The sequence below is a fragment of the Bubalus kerabau genome, chromosome 8 (assembly GCF_029407905.1).
Source record: "Bubalus kerabau isolate K-KA32 ecotype Philippines breed swamp buffalo chromosome 8, PCC_UOA_SB_1v2, whole genome shotgun sequence".
NCBI classification, from domain to species: Eukaryota; Metazoa; Chordata; class Mammalia; order Artiodactyla; family Bovidae; genus Bubalus; species Bubalus kerabau.
Genome location: NC_073631.1, coordinates 23307611 through 23325635, shown reverse-complemented (window position 1 = coordinate 23325635; position 18025 = coordinate 23307611). Strand labels below are relative to the sequence as shown.

The 18025-nt window shown below is 34.1% G+C and overlaps 2 protein-coding genes across 5 annotated transcripts in view; one reads left to right on the top strand and one right to left on the bottom strand.

Moving 5' to 3' along the window:
• Positions 1–18025, bottom strand: part of LOC129658961 (taste receptor type 2 member 1-like) — a 175813-nt gene that overhangs the window by 86908 nt on the left and 70880 nt on the right. Inside the window, exon 2 of one of the 4 annotated variants that reach the window (XM_055589873.1) lies at positions 6763–6867. The exons of the other annotated variants lie outside the window; for them this stretch is intronic. The gene's annotated coding sequence lies outside the window, so the exon portion shown is untranslated. The remainder of the gene's footprint in view (positions 1–6762; positions 6868–18025) is intronic. 4 annotated transcript variants of the gene reach the window in all.
• VWDE (von Willebrand factor D and EGF domains) overlaps positions 1–18025 on the top strand; it is a 56038-nt gene that overhangs the window by 5021 nt on the left and 32992 nt on the right. Inside the window, 9 exon segments of the mRNA XM_055589636.1 lie at positions 5219–5284; positions 8127–8371; positions 9206–9297; positions 9834–9979; positions 12640–12857; positions 13107–13180; positions 14569–14813; positions 14816–14839; positions 17526–17566. Coding sequence (XP_055445611.1) covers positions 5219–5284; positions 8127–8371; positions 9206–9297; positions 9834–9979; positions 12640–12857; positions 13107–13180; positions 14569–14813; positions 14816–14839; positions 17526–17566 — 1151 coding nt within the window.

The window sequence follows — 18025 nt, the reverse complement described above, 5'->3', positions numbered from 1 at the left end:
ATACTGGAGGTAAGGAGAGGATAAAATTTATGATGTGGTGTTGTCAAAGAAAGCTTTTCTGAGCACAGGGCACTGACACTGAGAGTTTGAAAGTGAATAGCTCTTGGTCAGATAAAAATTGAGGGAAGGAGCTTCCCAGATAGCAACAGTAATACACGGATGGCCTTAATGTGATTAGGATAGGGTATACTCACAAGAGTAAGGGCAGGACAAAGATGTTGGATCTCAGTGAGCAAGTGAGAACATAATAAAACATGTACTTGGAAGGGCAGTGGGGCCTAATATTTAAGGAGCCCTGCATTTCATTCTCTGTGCACTGAAAAGTCTTTGGAGAATTATCCTGAGAGAGTTAGTTTGTAAATGTTCACATTCCTTACACAGCTGCTGGCCAACTAAACCTGGCTGCAGGCGTATGTTCAGTAGGGAAGGGTAGCATCTGCTCAGCTAGTAAAGCTCGTGTCTTTCACTGGAAAGGAGAAAATCCAGCGAGACACATTAGCTTCACTCAGTGGTCAAGCTAAGATATTTTGAAAAATATTGTGTGTTTTCTTTTTTAAGTATTTTTCAGTACTTTTTACACCATATTTTTTTCAGCACTCTTTACACATGGTACCTCAGACTGTAAAGAATCTGCCTGCAATGCTGGAGACCCAGGTTCGATCCTTGAGTCGGGCAGATCCCGTGGAGAAGGGAATAGCTACCCACTTCAGTATTCTTGCTTGGAGAATCCCATGGACAGAGGAGCCTGGCAGGCTACAGTTGATGGAGTTGCAGAGTCGGACACGACTTAGTGACTAACATACTTTTTATAAAATTTCAAATAATGTTATCAAATATTTATGTAAATAAATATATATATATATTTTTTTGCAGATGTTTCCATGGAAAGAACCAATAATTTACCAACATTGGTGGTGGTGGTGGTTTAGTCACTAAATTGTATCCAACTCTTGTTACCCCATGGACTATAAACTGCCAGGTTCCTCTGTCCATGGGATTCTCCAGGCAAAAACACTGGGGTAGGTTGCCATTTCCTTTTCCAGGGGATCTTCCCAATCCAGAAATCGAACTGGGTCTCCTGCATTACAGGCAGATTCTTTACTGACTGACCTATATAAAAGAAGCCCCATCAGTTTAAGACATAGTGGCAACTGTCTAAAATTTAAAAAAAAAAAAAACAAAAAACTTTTACTCCAGAGAATAGCATAACATACAAATAATTACTTCAACAGAAATTTTGTTATTGTTTGCATTGAATTTAGAAACTCAGTATTTAAAATTTGCATTTCACAACATGCCCTTAAAATGTAAGAAATATTTCCTGTTTTATTGATATTACTAGTGAAGTGAAGTCGCTCAGTCGTGCCCAACTCTTTGCGACCCCATGGATAGTAGCCTGGACCAAGCCCTTCTATCCATGGGGATTTTCAAGGCAAGAGTACTGGAGTGGGTTGCCATTTCCTTCTCCAGGGAATCTTCCCAACCCAGGGATCGAACCCACGTCTCGCACATTGTAGACAGACGCTTTACCATCTGAGCCACCAGGGAAGTCTCAAAGTAGTAATTGATATTACTACTCATTCACTTTCTCAAGCCTGAATATTCAGAATTATTTCTCTCATTCTCCATATTCGAGTCCTCTTACTGGTTTTAGAGAAAGGGAGATGATTGTTATTTTTTACTTTTAATATACAAGTTAGTCATACATATACATAATTATCCTCTCTGATATGCCAGTAAAAGCTTACCTTGAAGTACCATTTAGACTTCAGTTAAACGTCATAGATAGCAAACAAAAATGTCACTTAATCCTCTTAAGAATTTCTTTTTCGTGCTTAGCAGGAATCTGGGACAAATGTTCAATAATGATGGTGATTTGGCCACTTTTCAATGCCAGGTTGTGGTGTCTGTGAGTCTCTAGGCTCTTCCTGCACGGTGATAGGGTGAAGGTCCAGGTTTAACCTTTTTATCTGCTTTTAGACAGAATAAAATGAAAAACCCAAAGGCTGAAAGAGGGCTGGTGGTAACTGAAACTTGCCCCCTTTTAAGGAGCTTATTTGGGAAAAACCTTATCACAACTATTTCAGATTTCCCTGGCTCTTCTCAGTCTCATCTTCAGTGAGACTATGAAATGTTTTTTAACTTGGATGTATTTCTACCCCAAACCTATGGTGATTGGGTAGGCAAGAGTCAGTCATATTTACCTTAAAAACCATCAAAAAAGCAAAAATTAAGAAAAAAAATCTCACTTTAATAGTATATTCTCATGACTAGGTTTTGTTTTTTATAATTCATATGTCATTTTCACACAATTTATCTACCCTTAGTGATTTTTAGAAGCCAAATAAGAAAAGAAACATTGATTTAAGATTATAATTGTAAAGAGTGTCATTCAAACAAAAAGATTGAAAGCTTTTATTAGAATAATGCATGGAAAAATATTTTTCACATTTTCATAGTTAGCAAAATAGTCCTTGAGCTATACATGAAGAAGCAACATATCAATTGAAAATAGGCTATGAGAAATTAAGATTGTATTCTAGAAAGCCTGCAGCACCCATGAAAAAATAAAATAGCATAGCTAATCAACCAACAAGGAGATAAAATGGAATCATAAAATATACTGTTTGTTTGAGGCAGAAAAATGTGAAAAGTGCCAATAAGACAAACAGAAAACAACAACATGGTAAATTTAAACCCTATCAACTTAAATTTAAACAATATCAATAATAAATTAAACAAAAATGGTCTAAAGTCTCAACTGAAAGTCAGAAATTGTCAAATTGGATAGAAAAGTAAGACACAACTATGGGCTGCCTAGAAAAACCAACTTTAAAGATTTCTAAAAATGAGGTTGGAAGTGTAAGAATAGAAAAAGATCTACTTAGGTAACACAAATCACAAGGAATATGAGTGGCTAAATTAACAGACAAAGATTATAGAGCAAAGAATATTACATGGAAAGACAGCATTCATTTCCTAATGATAAAAGAGTCACTTGAACAACAGAACATAAAAATCTAAATCCTTAATGTACCTAATAACAGAGATTCAAAATATATGAAGCAAACTTATCCATCTTCAAGAAGAGATATACAAATCTATAGTCTATGTTGGAGATTAATACCCATCTGTCAATAATTGAGCATATAGAAACAATAGCAAAAGTGGAGGAGACTAGAAAATCCATATTATCTACAAATTGCAAAATCGGAGGAGGCTAGGCAATCGGTATTTTTTACAAATTGTACATGAAGCATTTACTGAGATATAACACATTCCGGGCCCTAAATTAAGGAAATGAGAATATTAGAAAAAGTTTGAAGTTAATTAAAAGAAAAACCTACTAAACATTTATATTGGAAAAAAAAAACAGTCACAAATTAAAGACCTCAGCTTATACACTGAGCCTAGAAGAAGTACAGATGAGACCCAGAGTAAGCAGGAAACGGAAATAATGATCAGAGTGAAAGTCACTGAAACAATACACAAAACAGAAAACTCAATAAAATTAAAAGGTAGTTCTTTGAGAAATTCGAGAAAATTAATAAGTTCCTAGCCAATTCAATCAATAAAAAAGAGAAGATAGAATAACGGACATAATATAACTACAGATTCTACATATATTACAAGAAAGGATTATTATGAATAACTCTGCCAATGAACTCAACATAAATGAAGCAGACAAATTTCTTGAAATACGCAAAATGAAAGCTCATTCAAAATAACTTCAACGACCTAATGTCTATTCAATAAACTGTATTTCTAGTTAAAATCTATTACACAAAACAAGGAAACAAAAACTCATGCCCAGATAACTTAGGAATTCTTCCCAACAAGTAGGGAGGAAATACTACCAATTTTACACAACTCTTCCGAAAAATATAGAAAAGGGACAGCTAAACTTCTGCGCTGCTGCTGCTGCTAAGTCGCTTCAGTCATGTCTGAGAGGGGCGACCCCATAGATGGCAGCCCACCAGGCTCCCCCATCCCTGGGATTCTCCAGGCAAGAACATTGGAGGGGGTTGCCATTTCCTTCTCCAATGCATGAAAGTGAAAAGTGAAAGTGAAGTCTCCCAGTCATGTCTGAGTCTTCGCGACCCCATGGACTGTAGCCTACCAGGCTCCTCCACCGATGGGATTTTCCAGGCAAGAGTACTGGAGTGGTTTTCCACTAAACTTCTGTGATGTCAGCATTTCCAAAAGTAAAACCAGATACAGGCATTACAAGAAAACTATGGAGCAACATCCCTCATAAATATAAATACATATGACCAAACAAATTGCACATGAAAAAAACCACATGGTGATTTGGGTTGCAAATAATAGAAAACAAATAGAAATAATGTAAAAAGAAAATCAACACTAAAAGGTTTTAGGATACGTCATTGAATCTGAGGAAGAGTTAAATGGAATCCCTCAGAAAGTGTGGGCAAGGGAGCAACTCCATAATCTTAGCTGTAGGAATCTGCCTGGTGGCTCAGACGGTAAAGAATCCACCTGCAATGTGGGAGACCTGGGTTCAATCCCCGGGTTGGGAAGATTACCTCAGGGAGGGCATGGCAACCCATTCGAGTATTCTGGTCTGGAGAATCCCCATGTACAGAGGAGCCTGACTGGCTACAGTCCATTGGGTGGAAGGCGCATGGGGGATAGGGAGGGTTGCAAAGAGTCCGACACGACTGATCAACTAAGCACGCACACAGACATCCCTATGGAGCTCCATTATTAACCTGTCTCAGCTTTCAACTCCTCATCTCTGTTTAGTTCTAAATTCTTCTGGGAAGCAATCCGATGAGCCTATCTTTGTTCATAATGTGTGGAACTTGGCACTGGGGTATGAGTACTACCATGACGGTGGTAGACTCAGTTTTATAATCCTGTGCATGACTATGGAGGAGGCAATTCCTAAGGAAGGGATGTCCAGGTGACTGCTATAAATTTCTGGAGTTGTAATGTTTCATTACTTAATAATGCAGACTAAAATTTAGAATCCAAGATATTAACACTAAAATTGTTTCAAAATATGATTCTAAATGATCTTTCATTTGATCTCACCCTGAAAAGAGAAAAAAAAGTATTATAAAAGAAAAATGAGAACTAGTAAATCTTAACCTATATTAAAACATACTTCTCAAAAAGTTGTCCTCTTAGATATCTATCACCTAACTATTTATCTTATCAGTTGGATAAATCTATAAACCTTAACCTTTTGCAGCTGTTTCTGAGGCAAATTTATATTCATGTGGCCCTGATGAAACTGAAATTGAAGGTGACTGTGTTTGTATCAGTTTGTTTTTAACAATGTATTTATAAACCAATAATTTCAAAAGGTTTTTATTTTCTGTAACTTACTTTATGTGTTGAATTACAGTAATATGCGACAAATAGTCTAGTGGATATCAAAAATAAAAATCACTCTATTATGCCTTTAAGAAATAGTCTTGGAACTGGCAGAGGTATAGAGAGTTGGGTATATTCATGTCCTACAGAAATATGTGTATATTGGTAGAATCTTTTCATGAGAAAATCTGGCAATTCATCTCAACAGCCTTAAAAATTCACATGTATTTATTTCTAGGAATTCCACTTTCAAAATCTACCTAAAGAAATATTTAAAGTTAGTTATAGGAGCATTTTTCAAATAATATGAAAAAAATTGCACATATCCAGTTCCTGCTGGTTAATTCAATATTTTTGATGAATGCATTATGATAAAATATCCTGTAAACACTATTATAATGCAAGAATACATACTTTGACCTTAGTAGTAGTCTTGGTACTTTGTACCAAATAAGCTTGAAAGATAAACCCAAAAATGTTCATGGTTGTCCCACCCAATCTATACTTTTCATTTTCTAATTTAAATTTTTAAAAGTTATTTCAAATGTTAAGGCCCCCTTCCTGTAATAAAAAACTCTAAATAGTTCATCTAATAAAATTTATGATGTCTAGCTAATAGGGGGCAGAAATTAAAATTATTTATTGAAACATTAGCCTTTTTGTGTGGTTTGTTGATAAAATATATTGATAATTATATGGTGATATACTGAATGAAAGAGGAATTGTTGACATATAATTAATGTATCTGAAAGAAGTATCTTTAATGGTGAAATAAACCATATTGACAATAAATGAATCAGGATAAATAATATAAAATTTAGATACCAGCTCTTTGTCTTTAAAAAGTGGTACTAGAATAATCCTCAAAGTTGTTTTTCTATGCCCTATTTCCTTTGCAAATGGATTTTCCAGCCCATTTTCCTAGTGCTCTCTAAACAAGCAATTGTTGTATCCCAAAGTCTCAGTTTGATTAGACCCTGTTAGAATAAAATAATATCCTTAATAATAGAAACATTAACCATAAAGTATAATTTTTTCTGCATTATAGACTTGGATTTTCTTTGTGATACACTTATATTAAAGTAAAATCTCTTCTCCCTCTTGAATAAACAATAAATTTAAGCCACCTGTTATGATACTCAGAATATTTGTGTAATTAATTGGAAAAATTGTAGTACAAAGTCACACACAATTTGAGAAAGTAACACTTGAATGAAAATATTGAGTCAAAAATCAACAGATACAGCTTCAGGAGAAAATAGAGAATACATTACAGCAAGTGCTTTGTTAGAATTGACAAAGTGATAATTGTGCCTTTCAAGCAGAAATAATTTATCTGTTGTTGTTTTTGGAATCTTTTTCTTTATACTTTAGCAAATGTTTTTTGATCTACATTGTTGCAAACAGTGATTAGCTTACCCAAATAGAGGATGCCAATTGATTCAAAAATTAATTTCATGATTTATTTTCTTTTCAGTCATTTGTTATCTCTTCCTAGGAATCATTTCCATAGATAGTTCTTCCCTATTTGGAAAAAAATTCAACATTTTTTTTTAGTTTATTTAATAGAAAATTTTCATTCAGATATGTAATTTTTCAAAAATCATATATACTCCAAAGTAGTCTATTATTTCCTTCAAATCTAGATAATGATTTGGCCTAATGTTTAAAATGTTTGGCAAAATAATTATTACTGAGATTAATTTGAAGATGGTTCGTTATTGGGATTTTGTAACTAGATGTCTAACAAATAATACTTTAAAATATCTGAGATTACATAAGTTTGTTCCCCTCACATTTAGACTAAGGTCTCAGAATTTTCCAAAATCTACATTACAGAATTGAGAAAATTATTTTGTGATTATCATAAATTAATTACAGTGCATATCATAGAAAATATTTGTATATTTTAGGACATTTAAAAAATCTTACTTTTAATATTTATCAGTCAGATATTTTTCTCTTTTCTAAAATAGAACAACAACAAAAAAATCAAAAGCTATTTTGAAACATTTAGATTCCCCCGATTTAATCTTAACAATGCCCAGGGCTAAAAATTGTAAAATCTTCCTGAGTTCCTCGAGAAACTTTAAACTTTTTTAACCTCAGAAAAATGAAAAGAATGACTATTGTTTAACACTTGATATTTTTCACTATTGCTGCTGCTGCTGCTGCTAAGTTGCTTCAGTTGTGTCCGACTCTGTGCGACCGCATAGACGGCAGCCCACCAGGCTCCTCTGTCCCTGGGATTGTCCAAGGAAGAATACTGGCGTGGGTTGCCATTTCCTTCTCCGAATATTTCCCACTAACATCGTATAATCACTTCTGTAATGAACATCTCTTTCAACCCAGAGTAATGATGGATTGGGTTATGAGAGTAATTTATAAGAGTAAAATGGTAAAGCATTTGATTTTGCATCATCATGACTATTTTTATAACAGGAAATTATAAAGTAGAAATCTTATTTGTTCCTTTTTTTTTAGAAAAGATAATTGCTTAACAGAAAGTAAATTCCTTTTCTTTTCAAGAGCTAGACTTTCCAAGAGTAGTCATATTCAACATGCATTAATACAAGCTTGATAAGCTGACATATTTCTCTGCTATTAATATCTATGAGATTATGAGTCAAAGTAAGAATATGGTACTTTGCTGATTGCTAGAGAATAATTATTTTTCTAAATGTATTTTACTTTTCCTTAATATAAATCCCTGAGTTACAGTTTTCATGAGCTTTCCCATAACAACTCTTTAAGATGACCAACTACAAATTTTCTCCCACCAGGTCAGCTGTCTGTCTCATTACCACCACCTTCAGGAAGGCCAGAGGTTGTGGTGGAGCTTATTGAGTCCAGGTTTTTCTGTAGGTGTGCTTTTGATGTTTTCCCTACAAACAACTTGGTGGGATTTCACATAGCTTGGTCTAGGCTTTCTTCTCAAGAAATCAAAGAAGAGCTGAAACAAGAGACCACAGTTCAGGCATTCTCTCTTTTAGAATTGGATGGTATAAATCTCAGACTTGGAGACAGGGTATGTTCAAAAAGTTGGATTTTCTTTTATTTTCATAAATGTGTTAATTTTAAAAAATGGATTTTAAAATTGGAAGCGGGGATGAATTGGGACATTAGCATTGACACATATATAGTCATGTAAAATAGATAGCTAGTGGGAACCTGCTACAAAGCACAGGGAGCTCAGCTCAGTGCTCTGAATGACCTAGATGGGTGAGGAGGGTCAGGGAGGTCCAAGAGGAAGGCGATATATGTATACTTATAGCTGATTCACTTCATTGTGCAACAGAAACTAACACAGCATGGTAAAGCAATTATACTCCAAGAAAAATGAAAAACAAAAATGTTAAAATATATATATATTCTAATATAAGCTTTATCCTCAGGATATAAAGCACAATGTTTTTCTTTTAATTTTTTTCTTGGAAGTTGTGCCAACTCCAGTGATAACTGGATTAATCAGTAATCTTAGTGACTTTATATGAGTATCTGCTTTAGTAATTCACTGATTATTATCAATGAACCCTTATGAATTTATGTCCCTTTCTTGTTTTAAAATATAATTTTATTCTGGAAAAAAGTTTCTATTTTTTCAATGATAATATCATTTATTATCCACCTTTAAAAACATCTTAAGTACAAAGTCTACAAAACACTGATTTATGTTGAGGTTTAAATAATTAATATTTTATAATGGACTTTTTCTCAATTTTCAAGCAAGCTTTTAAATTACTTTTTTCTATTATATCTTATGCACAATCTACCAAAAGTTAAAGTTAAGTATTTTAATAATTTATCCATATGTCTTCCAGAATTGTGTTGGTAAATGACTATTTGTTAACTGTATTTATAGATATTTTGTAGCGCTTCTGTCTTTTTCTTGGAGAACCCACATGTACAAAGTTTAGCCATCGAAAGCCGAGAATTTTTTGCCGGCATTAAGGTATGTAGCAGTGGGTGTAGATTTGAAAGATTATTCCTCTGGAACTGTGTTTTCCACATTGTGATCTGTGGCTGCTGGTTCCAGAACCACATCACAGACTCCATGCTGAGACCCAGGAGTTTGTATTTTTTGAGAAATAGCTCAAATAATTCTAGTGCCAGTGAGCTCTAAGGGCCTGTTACTGAACTACAGTTGGAATAAACTTGCCTTTTTTTTTTCTTTCAGAAAAAAATTCTGTCTGCCTTGAACCAGAATCATGAAGGCAGGCTTCAACCAGACTGCCTAAAATGTGTTGTGGAACCAAACTGTGCCTAAACTCTAAACATTACAGCAACTCCATGAACTCTTCTGTGCATTGCTGATGTATTTAAGGGTTTGGTTTTAATTGATCTTGTTTAGTTAAAAAATTCTAGTGTTTATTGCTATCATCAGCTCACTCAGCAAAACAGGAGCTATAGAGGGGAATGCCCTTTCAAAATTATTATATCTTAGAAATAAATTATATTTTAACATGATTGCTTTACATGTTTTCTTACACCAGTTACAACCTGAGCACTGTATCTGAAGATGGGAATGAACACCAGTTGAGGATAGAGAGCACAGTTCCTATTGTTTGTCCTACTGGATTCAGTGAGCTTGATCAGGAGTGCAAAATCTCATTAAAACTGACAACTGTTGATCAGGGTAATAAGCTAAATCCATTTCATTATTAGATTTCAAATAATAACCAGCCCTTTTTTCCCTTCAGGAAGTCACTGGAGTGCACTCATATAATTAATTATATTGCATGTTTACATCATTTTACAACTCAATCATGTTAATAATACTGGGCCAAATTTATGATTGCCAAAGCAATCTATATTGCAGTCCACATTCATCCCTCCAGGGCTCAAAGCACAAGTTAGGAAAAAAAGACAATAATAAACAGTCTCCACATTGTTATCGTTCTCTTCCTCCTCTTTTTTCTCTTTCTCCTTCTCCTCATCCTTCCATTTACTCTTCTCTTTGTTTTGTTTTCAGAGCTTGAGGGACACACGGGTCTTTAAGATCTTCCAAGTCATCCCTAATGAGGAATGTGTGATAAGTTATGCTAAAAGTTCAAGCTTATGTAACACAAATCTCATAATGCCTTCTTCCCACTCTGCTCTCTAATGTAAGCTCATGTTTGAGATGTTTTGCTTTCAAATTCTTCCATTTGAATTACTAGTTATGGAGATTGTATGACACGGTCACAGGCATGTCACTGCCACCGCCACAGAGAGAGCTGAAATTCCCCCTCAGAACAAGACAGGCTATGAGAGCACAAACTGTCTATAGCAGTGACTGGGTTGATTGGGTTCTTTGTTTTTCCCTTAAGCCTCTGATATTGGGACCAATCAAGTAAAATATAAATAAAATAATTTTCAAGAGAGATTATAACTCTGTTCATATATTAATACCTTTTCCACCATAGGGCATAAAATTTTATTTACTAAATACACCAAGTGCAATGTATCTAGGTCTTCACATCTGTATTACGCCTAATGAAATCAGAGAAACAAAAGGATAAAAATGCTAAGAGAGATTGCCTTATAGGAAGTACTCACCCAGAAAAAGAGATGACTACAGAGATAGAAAAAAGAATCAAAAGAAGCTATCCCAACATGCTTGACACTCAACAGGCTTAGGTAACACCCAACTATTCCCTTGGATTTCAGGAGCAACATAAGCAATACTTTATTTTTAAATACAACCCAGAATAGGAAATTAAACCCTCTCTCCCAGGCTGTTTGACATGTCTACCTCAAGCTATTTGCTTATTGTGTATTTTTGCATAATATGCAAATTTTACTAAAGTTTATGGGGAATAATAGGAAGAGGGTGATGTTACTGACATCTTCCAAAATTGTGTTAGGCAAAGATTTTCTTCCAAGTGTAAAGTATATTTGCTTGCTCTAAATTCTTTCAACACGATAAGCACTGCTAAAATAATACAAAAACAGCCTAAATATATTCCTACATTTTAGAAGTTTATCTGTTATTTGTCAATTAAAAACAATTTCCTTTTTTTCCTAGATAAAATTTATTTCATCCTGGTAGTCTTCATCTCATCTTCTTTAAGTATATTTTCATTATATCTCTACTCCTATAGAGCAGAAGTTGGTGTCTCCTACCATATTTCTGGGCTTCTCAGGTAGAGCTAGTGGTAATGAACTGGCCTGCCAATGCAGGAGACTTAAGAGACCTGGGTTCGATCTCTGGGTTAGGAGGATCCCCTGGGGAAGGAAGTGGCAACCCACTCTAGTATTGTTGCCTGGAGAATCCCATGGACCGAGGAGCCTGGTGGGCTACAGTCCATAGGGTTGCAAAGAGTCAAAGATGGTTGCGTCTCTGAGCACACACGTGCACTATATTTCTAGAAAGACCCCACTGCTTTTTCACAGTCTTAAAAAGAACAGTACTTGGCCCTCATGTCATAGACTAGGAGAAATTATGTCTGTGGTTCTATCTAAGCAAGATATATTTCATATTCACCTTAGGGAGATGGCTAAGAGTTTAGATGTTTCTGTTATTATGTATATGGGAAAAGTATATATTCCTAGGGAAAAAAAATGTATGAAGAGAAAATTTTTTCAGGAACTTAGAATCCATGCAGTGAGCCTATCTCAGATGGACTTTTGGTGGACTCTATCCATTTTGTTTAGTTATACAAATTTCTAGAGTTCCTTCCTCCTCTTTTCTTTCCAACTTATTTCTCTGTGTGTTTTTTGTTCCAAGGCAAAAAGCATCTCAAGGTTCTGAATATACTGGGACATTTGGAAGGTGAAAAGAGATTGAGGATTTATTTCTGGTGTGGAATTACTTAGTTTTGATTTTTCTGTTTTTTAAAATGATGAACTCTGTATCAATAATTAAATCTGCTTGGTGAACTCTGTTTCAGTAATCATTGCTATCCCTCAACAATGGATAGATAGAATGTAAGTTCAAGCCCTAAGATTTATCTGTACCCAAGGCCTAAAAGAATTAGAAAAAAAAATTAATTATGTTTCATAGTGTTAGAATTACATTGTTTTCTTTACAGAAACAAAAATAAATTTTATACTGCTTCTAAATTATTTCCAAGAGCATATGAATTTATAACCTATGAAAAATAGTAATATGTATGTATATGTTTACACACATGTTGATTAACTATTTGTAAAGATCAGGTAGAGTTCAATAGCTTTGGTTTATTCAGACAGAAATTACCAATATATGTTTAAGTAAGAGGAAATAATTTAAGAATAAATTCTGAATTCTTTGTGGATTTTGGTTGGTAGTTTCTCTTAGGAAAATTTTCTGTGTATTTTTTTTCACTAAAATAGGTACAGAACAGCTAGGCTTAAATTTGGCACTGTCTTCCCGTCACGTGGACCTTTGTGGGACATCATCCTGTGCTGACGGAACCTGCAGCCGTGCTTTTGTCTACTATACTGCAGTTACACATTTTTCACAAGATGGGAATAGAGTCACAAATATTGTAGTAGAACCTATAGTTCATGAGAATTTCCTGTGGAACAGCTATATTCCAGACAGCATCCAGGTTTACAAATTATAAAAATCTTTTTATAAACTAAGCTTTAAAAATATATGTATTTTATCAATATACCTTATAAACTTTTCATCTCAAAATTATTTAATGAGCTATTTCAGTTTTTAAATGATTCCTACCTTAATAACTATGATAAAACAGTAGCTAATTAAAAATTCACTGAGTTTGTTAGAAAATGTATTGTATATCTCTAAATAACAATTAATAGTAATATTTAGGGAAAATTTCTTTGCTTTTAAGATCAGAGTGAAAGATGTCCCAACTGCTTACTGCTATTCATTTGCTGATCCACATATAATCACCTTTGATGGCAGGTAGGTTCCTGAAAGCTTTCTCCTTTGGTAGTTTGTGTTTTTCTTGGATTTTGTTGCTTTGTTTTAAACATTATACTATTTTTTTTCTTAGTCCTCTTCACTGAAAGATTAAAAAGGAAGGCATGTATGGACATCACTGTTTTGTTTCTAAATATTTGTTCATGTGAAATGTTTTTTGCCCTAAAATCTAGTTCTTTGTAAATATACAGAATAATTGTGAAGCTGAGATTGTAAAAATGAAGATTCTTATAAATACAATAATTTTAGCTTGACCATTTACTTATCATAATGATTAAATTATCTATTCTAGAGACATGTACTGTATCACATTTCTACATGATATTGAAATAATAATATTGAATGTTTAGGTAAGATGATTAAGCTAACACATATAATTATTTCAAAAATTAACCACTTCTAATTCATTGCAAGAATACTCAGGGGAAAAACTGTTGTAGCTATCGTGAATATCTGGATGTCTGCCTTTGGAACTTAAAGTAAACTGAGCAAAATGACCCAACAGTAACCTAAACTAGCTTGCTATTAATACCTGCATAGAAGGATTTAAACTCAGTTATACTGTTTTGGGAAATACATGATTTTAAGATGTTGCTAAAGAAATAATAAGAATACCACCTCATTGAGTCATAATATTCTTTGTGATAGAAGGTCATTTCTCCTTTAAAAAATTATAATATGATCATTGTTAATAAAATTATTTAGTATCAGCAAGAATATGTAGAGCCCCCCACCAATAACAAGTGAAATTCCAAAAGTCTGAAAAGGTATTGAAAGGTTGTAGGAGGTAACCCACATACAACAATCTTTTATGATTATAATTAAATTAAATTAAATTCTTTATGATTATAACTAAACTTAGAAGCTTTAGTGGAAAAACCTGGAGAAAGCATAGTGGCTATTAATTTAATTCATTATCATTCAACAATATTAACCATGTAACAACTAAGTGGAAAACCACACTCTAAGCGCTGGAGTATGGCAGTGCACAAACAGACAAACGTCCCCTGACCTCATGAGGCTTACGCTTGTATGGGTGGAGAGAGACACGCACGACAAAGGTGTAGTGTATCTGAGGGGAAAGGAAGCAGTGTCACAAAGAGAAGGCTGAAAGTGGGGACTGACTGAAGTGATGACACAGAAGAAAAATGCACTGAGAGAGATTTGGGTGTTTATTACTACCTTGTTTCATTTAGTACTCTACAAATAATTGTTGTGATGTATAAAGCTATTAGAATACAGATTTTCCATTCTTGCATCAAAATATATTGAATGCATATAAATACATTTAATATGTATATTTAGTTTATAACATACTGTTGTGATATTTTATACCAATTCTTAATGCAATTGACTTCTGTTAATGATAGGATATATGATAACTTAAAGACTGGAACATTCGTGCTTTATAAGAGTATGTCACGTGATTTTGAAGTCCATGTACGTCAGTGGGACTGTGGAAGCTTTCACTATCCTGTGTCATGTAACTGCGGCTTTGTTGCCAAAGAAGAAGGGGATGTAGTTACTTTCGATATATGCAGTGGTCAGCTACATGAATCACAGCCATATTTATTTGCAAAGAGCCAAGATGTAACCAGCAATATCAAGATAAGTGAATGTTAGGAAGAAAAGTCACAGTATGTATGATTCTTCACTGTTAAAAGTATTTTTTGTTTTTTTCTACTGATTTTGGATTCAAATCTGAATTTCATCTATATTAAATTAGGTGCTATTATTTTCCAATGTTAATTTTTTTAAGAAAATAACTTACCAATTAACACTGATCTCAGAATACTTTTTTTTTCACTTACCATACCAATAGACACAACAAAGTTCAAACTGTCAAATCTAAGTGCCTTATTTTAAGATTTCAGTATGATAACAGTGGATTATTCATAAAAAATATTTTTATAACATCCAATAAACAGTATATTAGGCAGAGATGAAATACATAATTAAGAATAAATATTCACGAGTAACTATTTTTGAAATGAATACAGATGATTCTGCTTCAGGAATAAACTGGTAGATACATGAAAGAGATTAGAAAATCAAGAAATAGACCCAAGGTTATATATTTTAAAATAATACTTAATATCTGTGAACTGATTATTTGCATTTTAAGGTCACCTTCCCTTCATCTTCCAAAAAAGTAAATTCCAGGTGAATGAAATTTAAAATTTAAATCAAAGTAGTAGAAGTTGCCAGGTCCAGCACAGCCGGTGAGAAAAGACCTGAAACGGGGGCGAGCACCGTAATGAAAAGACAGACCCATATAATTTGGCAAGTGGGGAGTCAGGGGGCCATCCTGCTGTCCATGGCAGGAAGACAAAATGGCTCCTTCCAGCCCTCACTTTTATTGGCAGAAGTCACATGAGATCATTAGGGAATAGCTATACTGGGGAGTTTGATTAGAGCAGGCTCTGCTGTTGATCAGAAATACAGGAATAACTTGTTTTGTTTCCATGGAGATGGACACAGGGTTAGGCAGTGAAGCGGAAGAGAGAGCTCTTCCTGACCCAAAAATGTCAGGTCGGCATGCTTACTAGGACAATCACGAGGGCGCGGTTTGCCGCACCCTCGAGTCATGGGGCAGGTTCTGGTCTCTGCTCTGCCAGGCTGCAACAGAAAGTTTAAGTAAATGTTTTTATAGCATTGAGATGAGTAAGAATTTTTAACATAGCTTTATATATTTGAATTGTCATTAAAAACCAAAATGCAAATCAAAAAGGGAAAATATTGCTACATATAAAGCATAGTTAATATAGAAAGCACTCATTATTCACTAATATATAGTCAGCACTCCAATTAAAATGAGAAAATATAAATAGGCAATTCACAAAGAAATAAAACTAATATACCCAGAAGTACAAATAATCAACAAAAATATGAAAATGTCAACCTCATTAGTTTATCAAAGAAACGCAGATCAAACACCTCTCATGCAAGACCAAGTGTAGACCATGTAGTTACAGACTTTCCAGAGAACATATGTATTATTCATATATTATGATCTGAACCTGTGCATGCCATTTTTTCAGGAAATTTTAGTTCTGAAAATTTGTCAAAGTAAAATAATCAAGGATGTGCAGAACCCTAGTGATACTCATTATATTTTTCCAAGAGGGAAAAAGTACAATTAAATGAGTGATGAATAAAACCATTTAACCAAAACCCTAAATATAATGCTGTCACATAATAGCACGTTTTGTACTCATGAAAATTTTGGAGTAAATGTGGATTTATTGACAGGTGAAGAAGATATTAATGAAATATAAGACAGGTTTACAAAGCACTTGCATTAAGATATACTAGCTACCTCAGATTGAATAGTACTGTAAAATTTGTTTGCTTTTATAATATTTTTCTGCAGTGAACATTTAACTGATTTCATACAAAGGAGAAAAGCTCTGTTTTTAAATTTAAAACTTTAAAAGGGAAGGAGAGTCAGAGGAACAAAACACAGGTGGTGTGTTTTCAGTGATCTTCAACACAGGCACCAAAGCGCCTGACCTGGATGAGGGGTGATCCTCCTGTGAGGAGCGGTGATCCTCCTGTGAGGAGGCTCATGGATGACATAGGCTCTTAAGATGATTCAAGAAACCCCCTTGCTCCCATTCCCAGTTGCCCAAGCAACTTTCTGGTATAATTTGGCTTCTGATTCTATTTACCTACTGACTGCAAGAGAATACTGATTACCCACAGGAATCTGTTCTCCTCTGGAATTATATTTATCTGTGTAAATTAATTACTCGGCAATCTAGCTCTACATGAAATAATTATTATCAGAGATATTATTTTGGAAACATTATCCTCAACATTTCTAGTTGTTTTAATTGTATCAAATATTTGCTTTAGTGTAAATTATTTAACAAAAGGAGCATAAACAAAATATCTCAGTGAAAGGATCAATATGGAGATTAAACTTCAATATATAAAATATATTAAGATAAAACTTTATATTTTGGTCATTTTACTAATATGCTTAGTTTTTTTTCTAATCTGTCTAAATGGTACTCATTATTTTGTCCCAGTAAATTAGAGGAAGACATTAGAAAGTCAGTTTGATTCTTGTAATCATTAAACCAATAACTCCTGATTTTCCTCCTACCACCACCAACCTGCTCTTTTCCATCTCAGTAAATGCAAACTTCTTTCCTCAATTGTTCATGTTAAAAACTCATAGTCACTTTGACTTTTCTTTTTATATCAAGCCTCATGTTTGATCCATCAGAAGCAAATTCACCTCTAGTATCAAAGAATTTTATCTCTCTCCCTGCTACCAACTTAGTCCAAGCCACCATTATCTCTCCCTTAATTATTTTAGATTCTCTTAAAGTTTATTCTCCATGCAGTGATTCCTTTGAAATATAAGTCAGACTGTATTAGTCCTCTGCTTAAATCCCTTTGTTGGCTCTTCATCACTTTCAGAGTAAAATTGGCAGGCCCTACTATAGCTTAGAAGACCATGTATAATCTGAGACTCCTCTCTCACTGAACTCATCCACCATTCCTCCATAGGTCATTACTTTCCAGTGTTCTCTAGTGGAAGCTTTACTGTTCCTAGTAAAGGCCAGCCTGCTTCTACCTCAGGACCTTTGGACTTATCATTCCCTCTCACTGACACATTCTTCCACATATCTTCATGACTGACTTCCTTGTCTTTTCTATTCAAATATCATATTATCATAGAAAATCCTTCCATGGTCATTCTAAATAAAATAGTTTTTCTCACACAACCCCATAGCATTTATCTCCCTTAATGCATTAATAGTTAATATACATTTTCTCCATTGTCTTGAAAATATACTTTTTCCCCCACTGCCT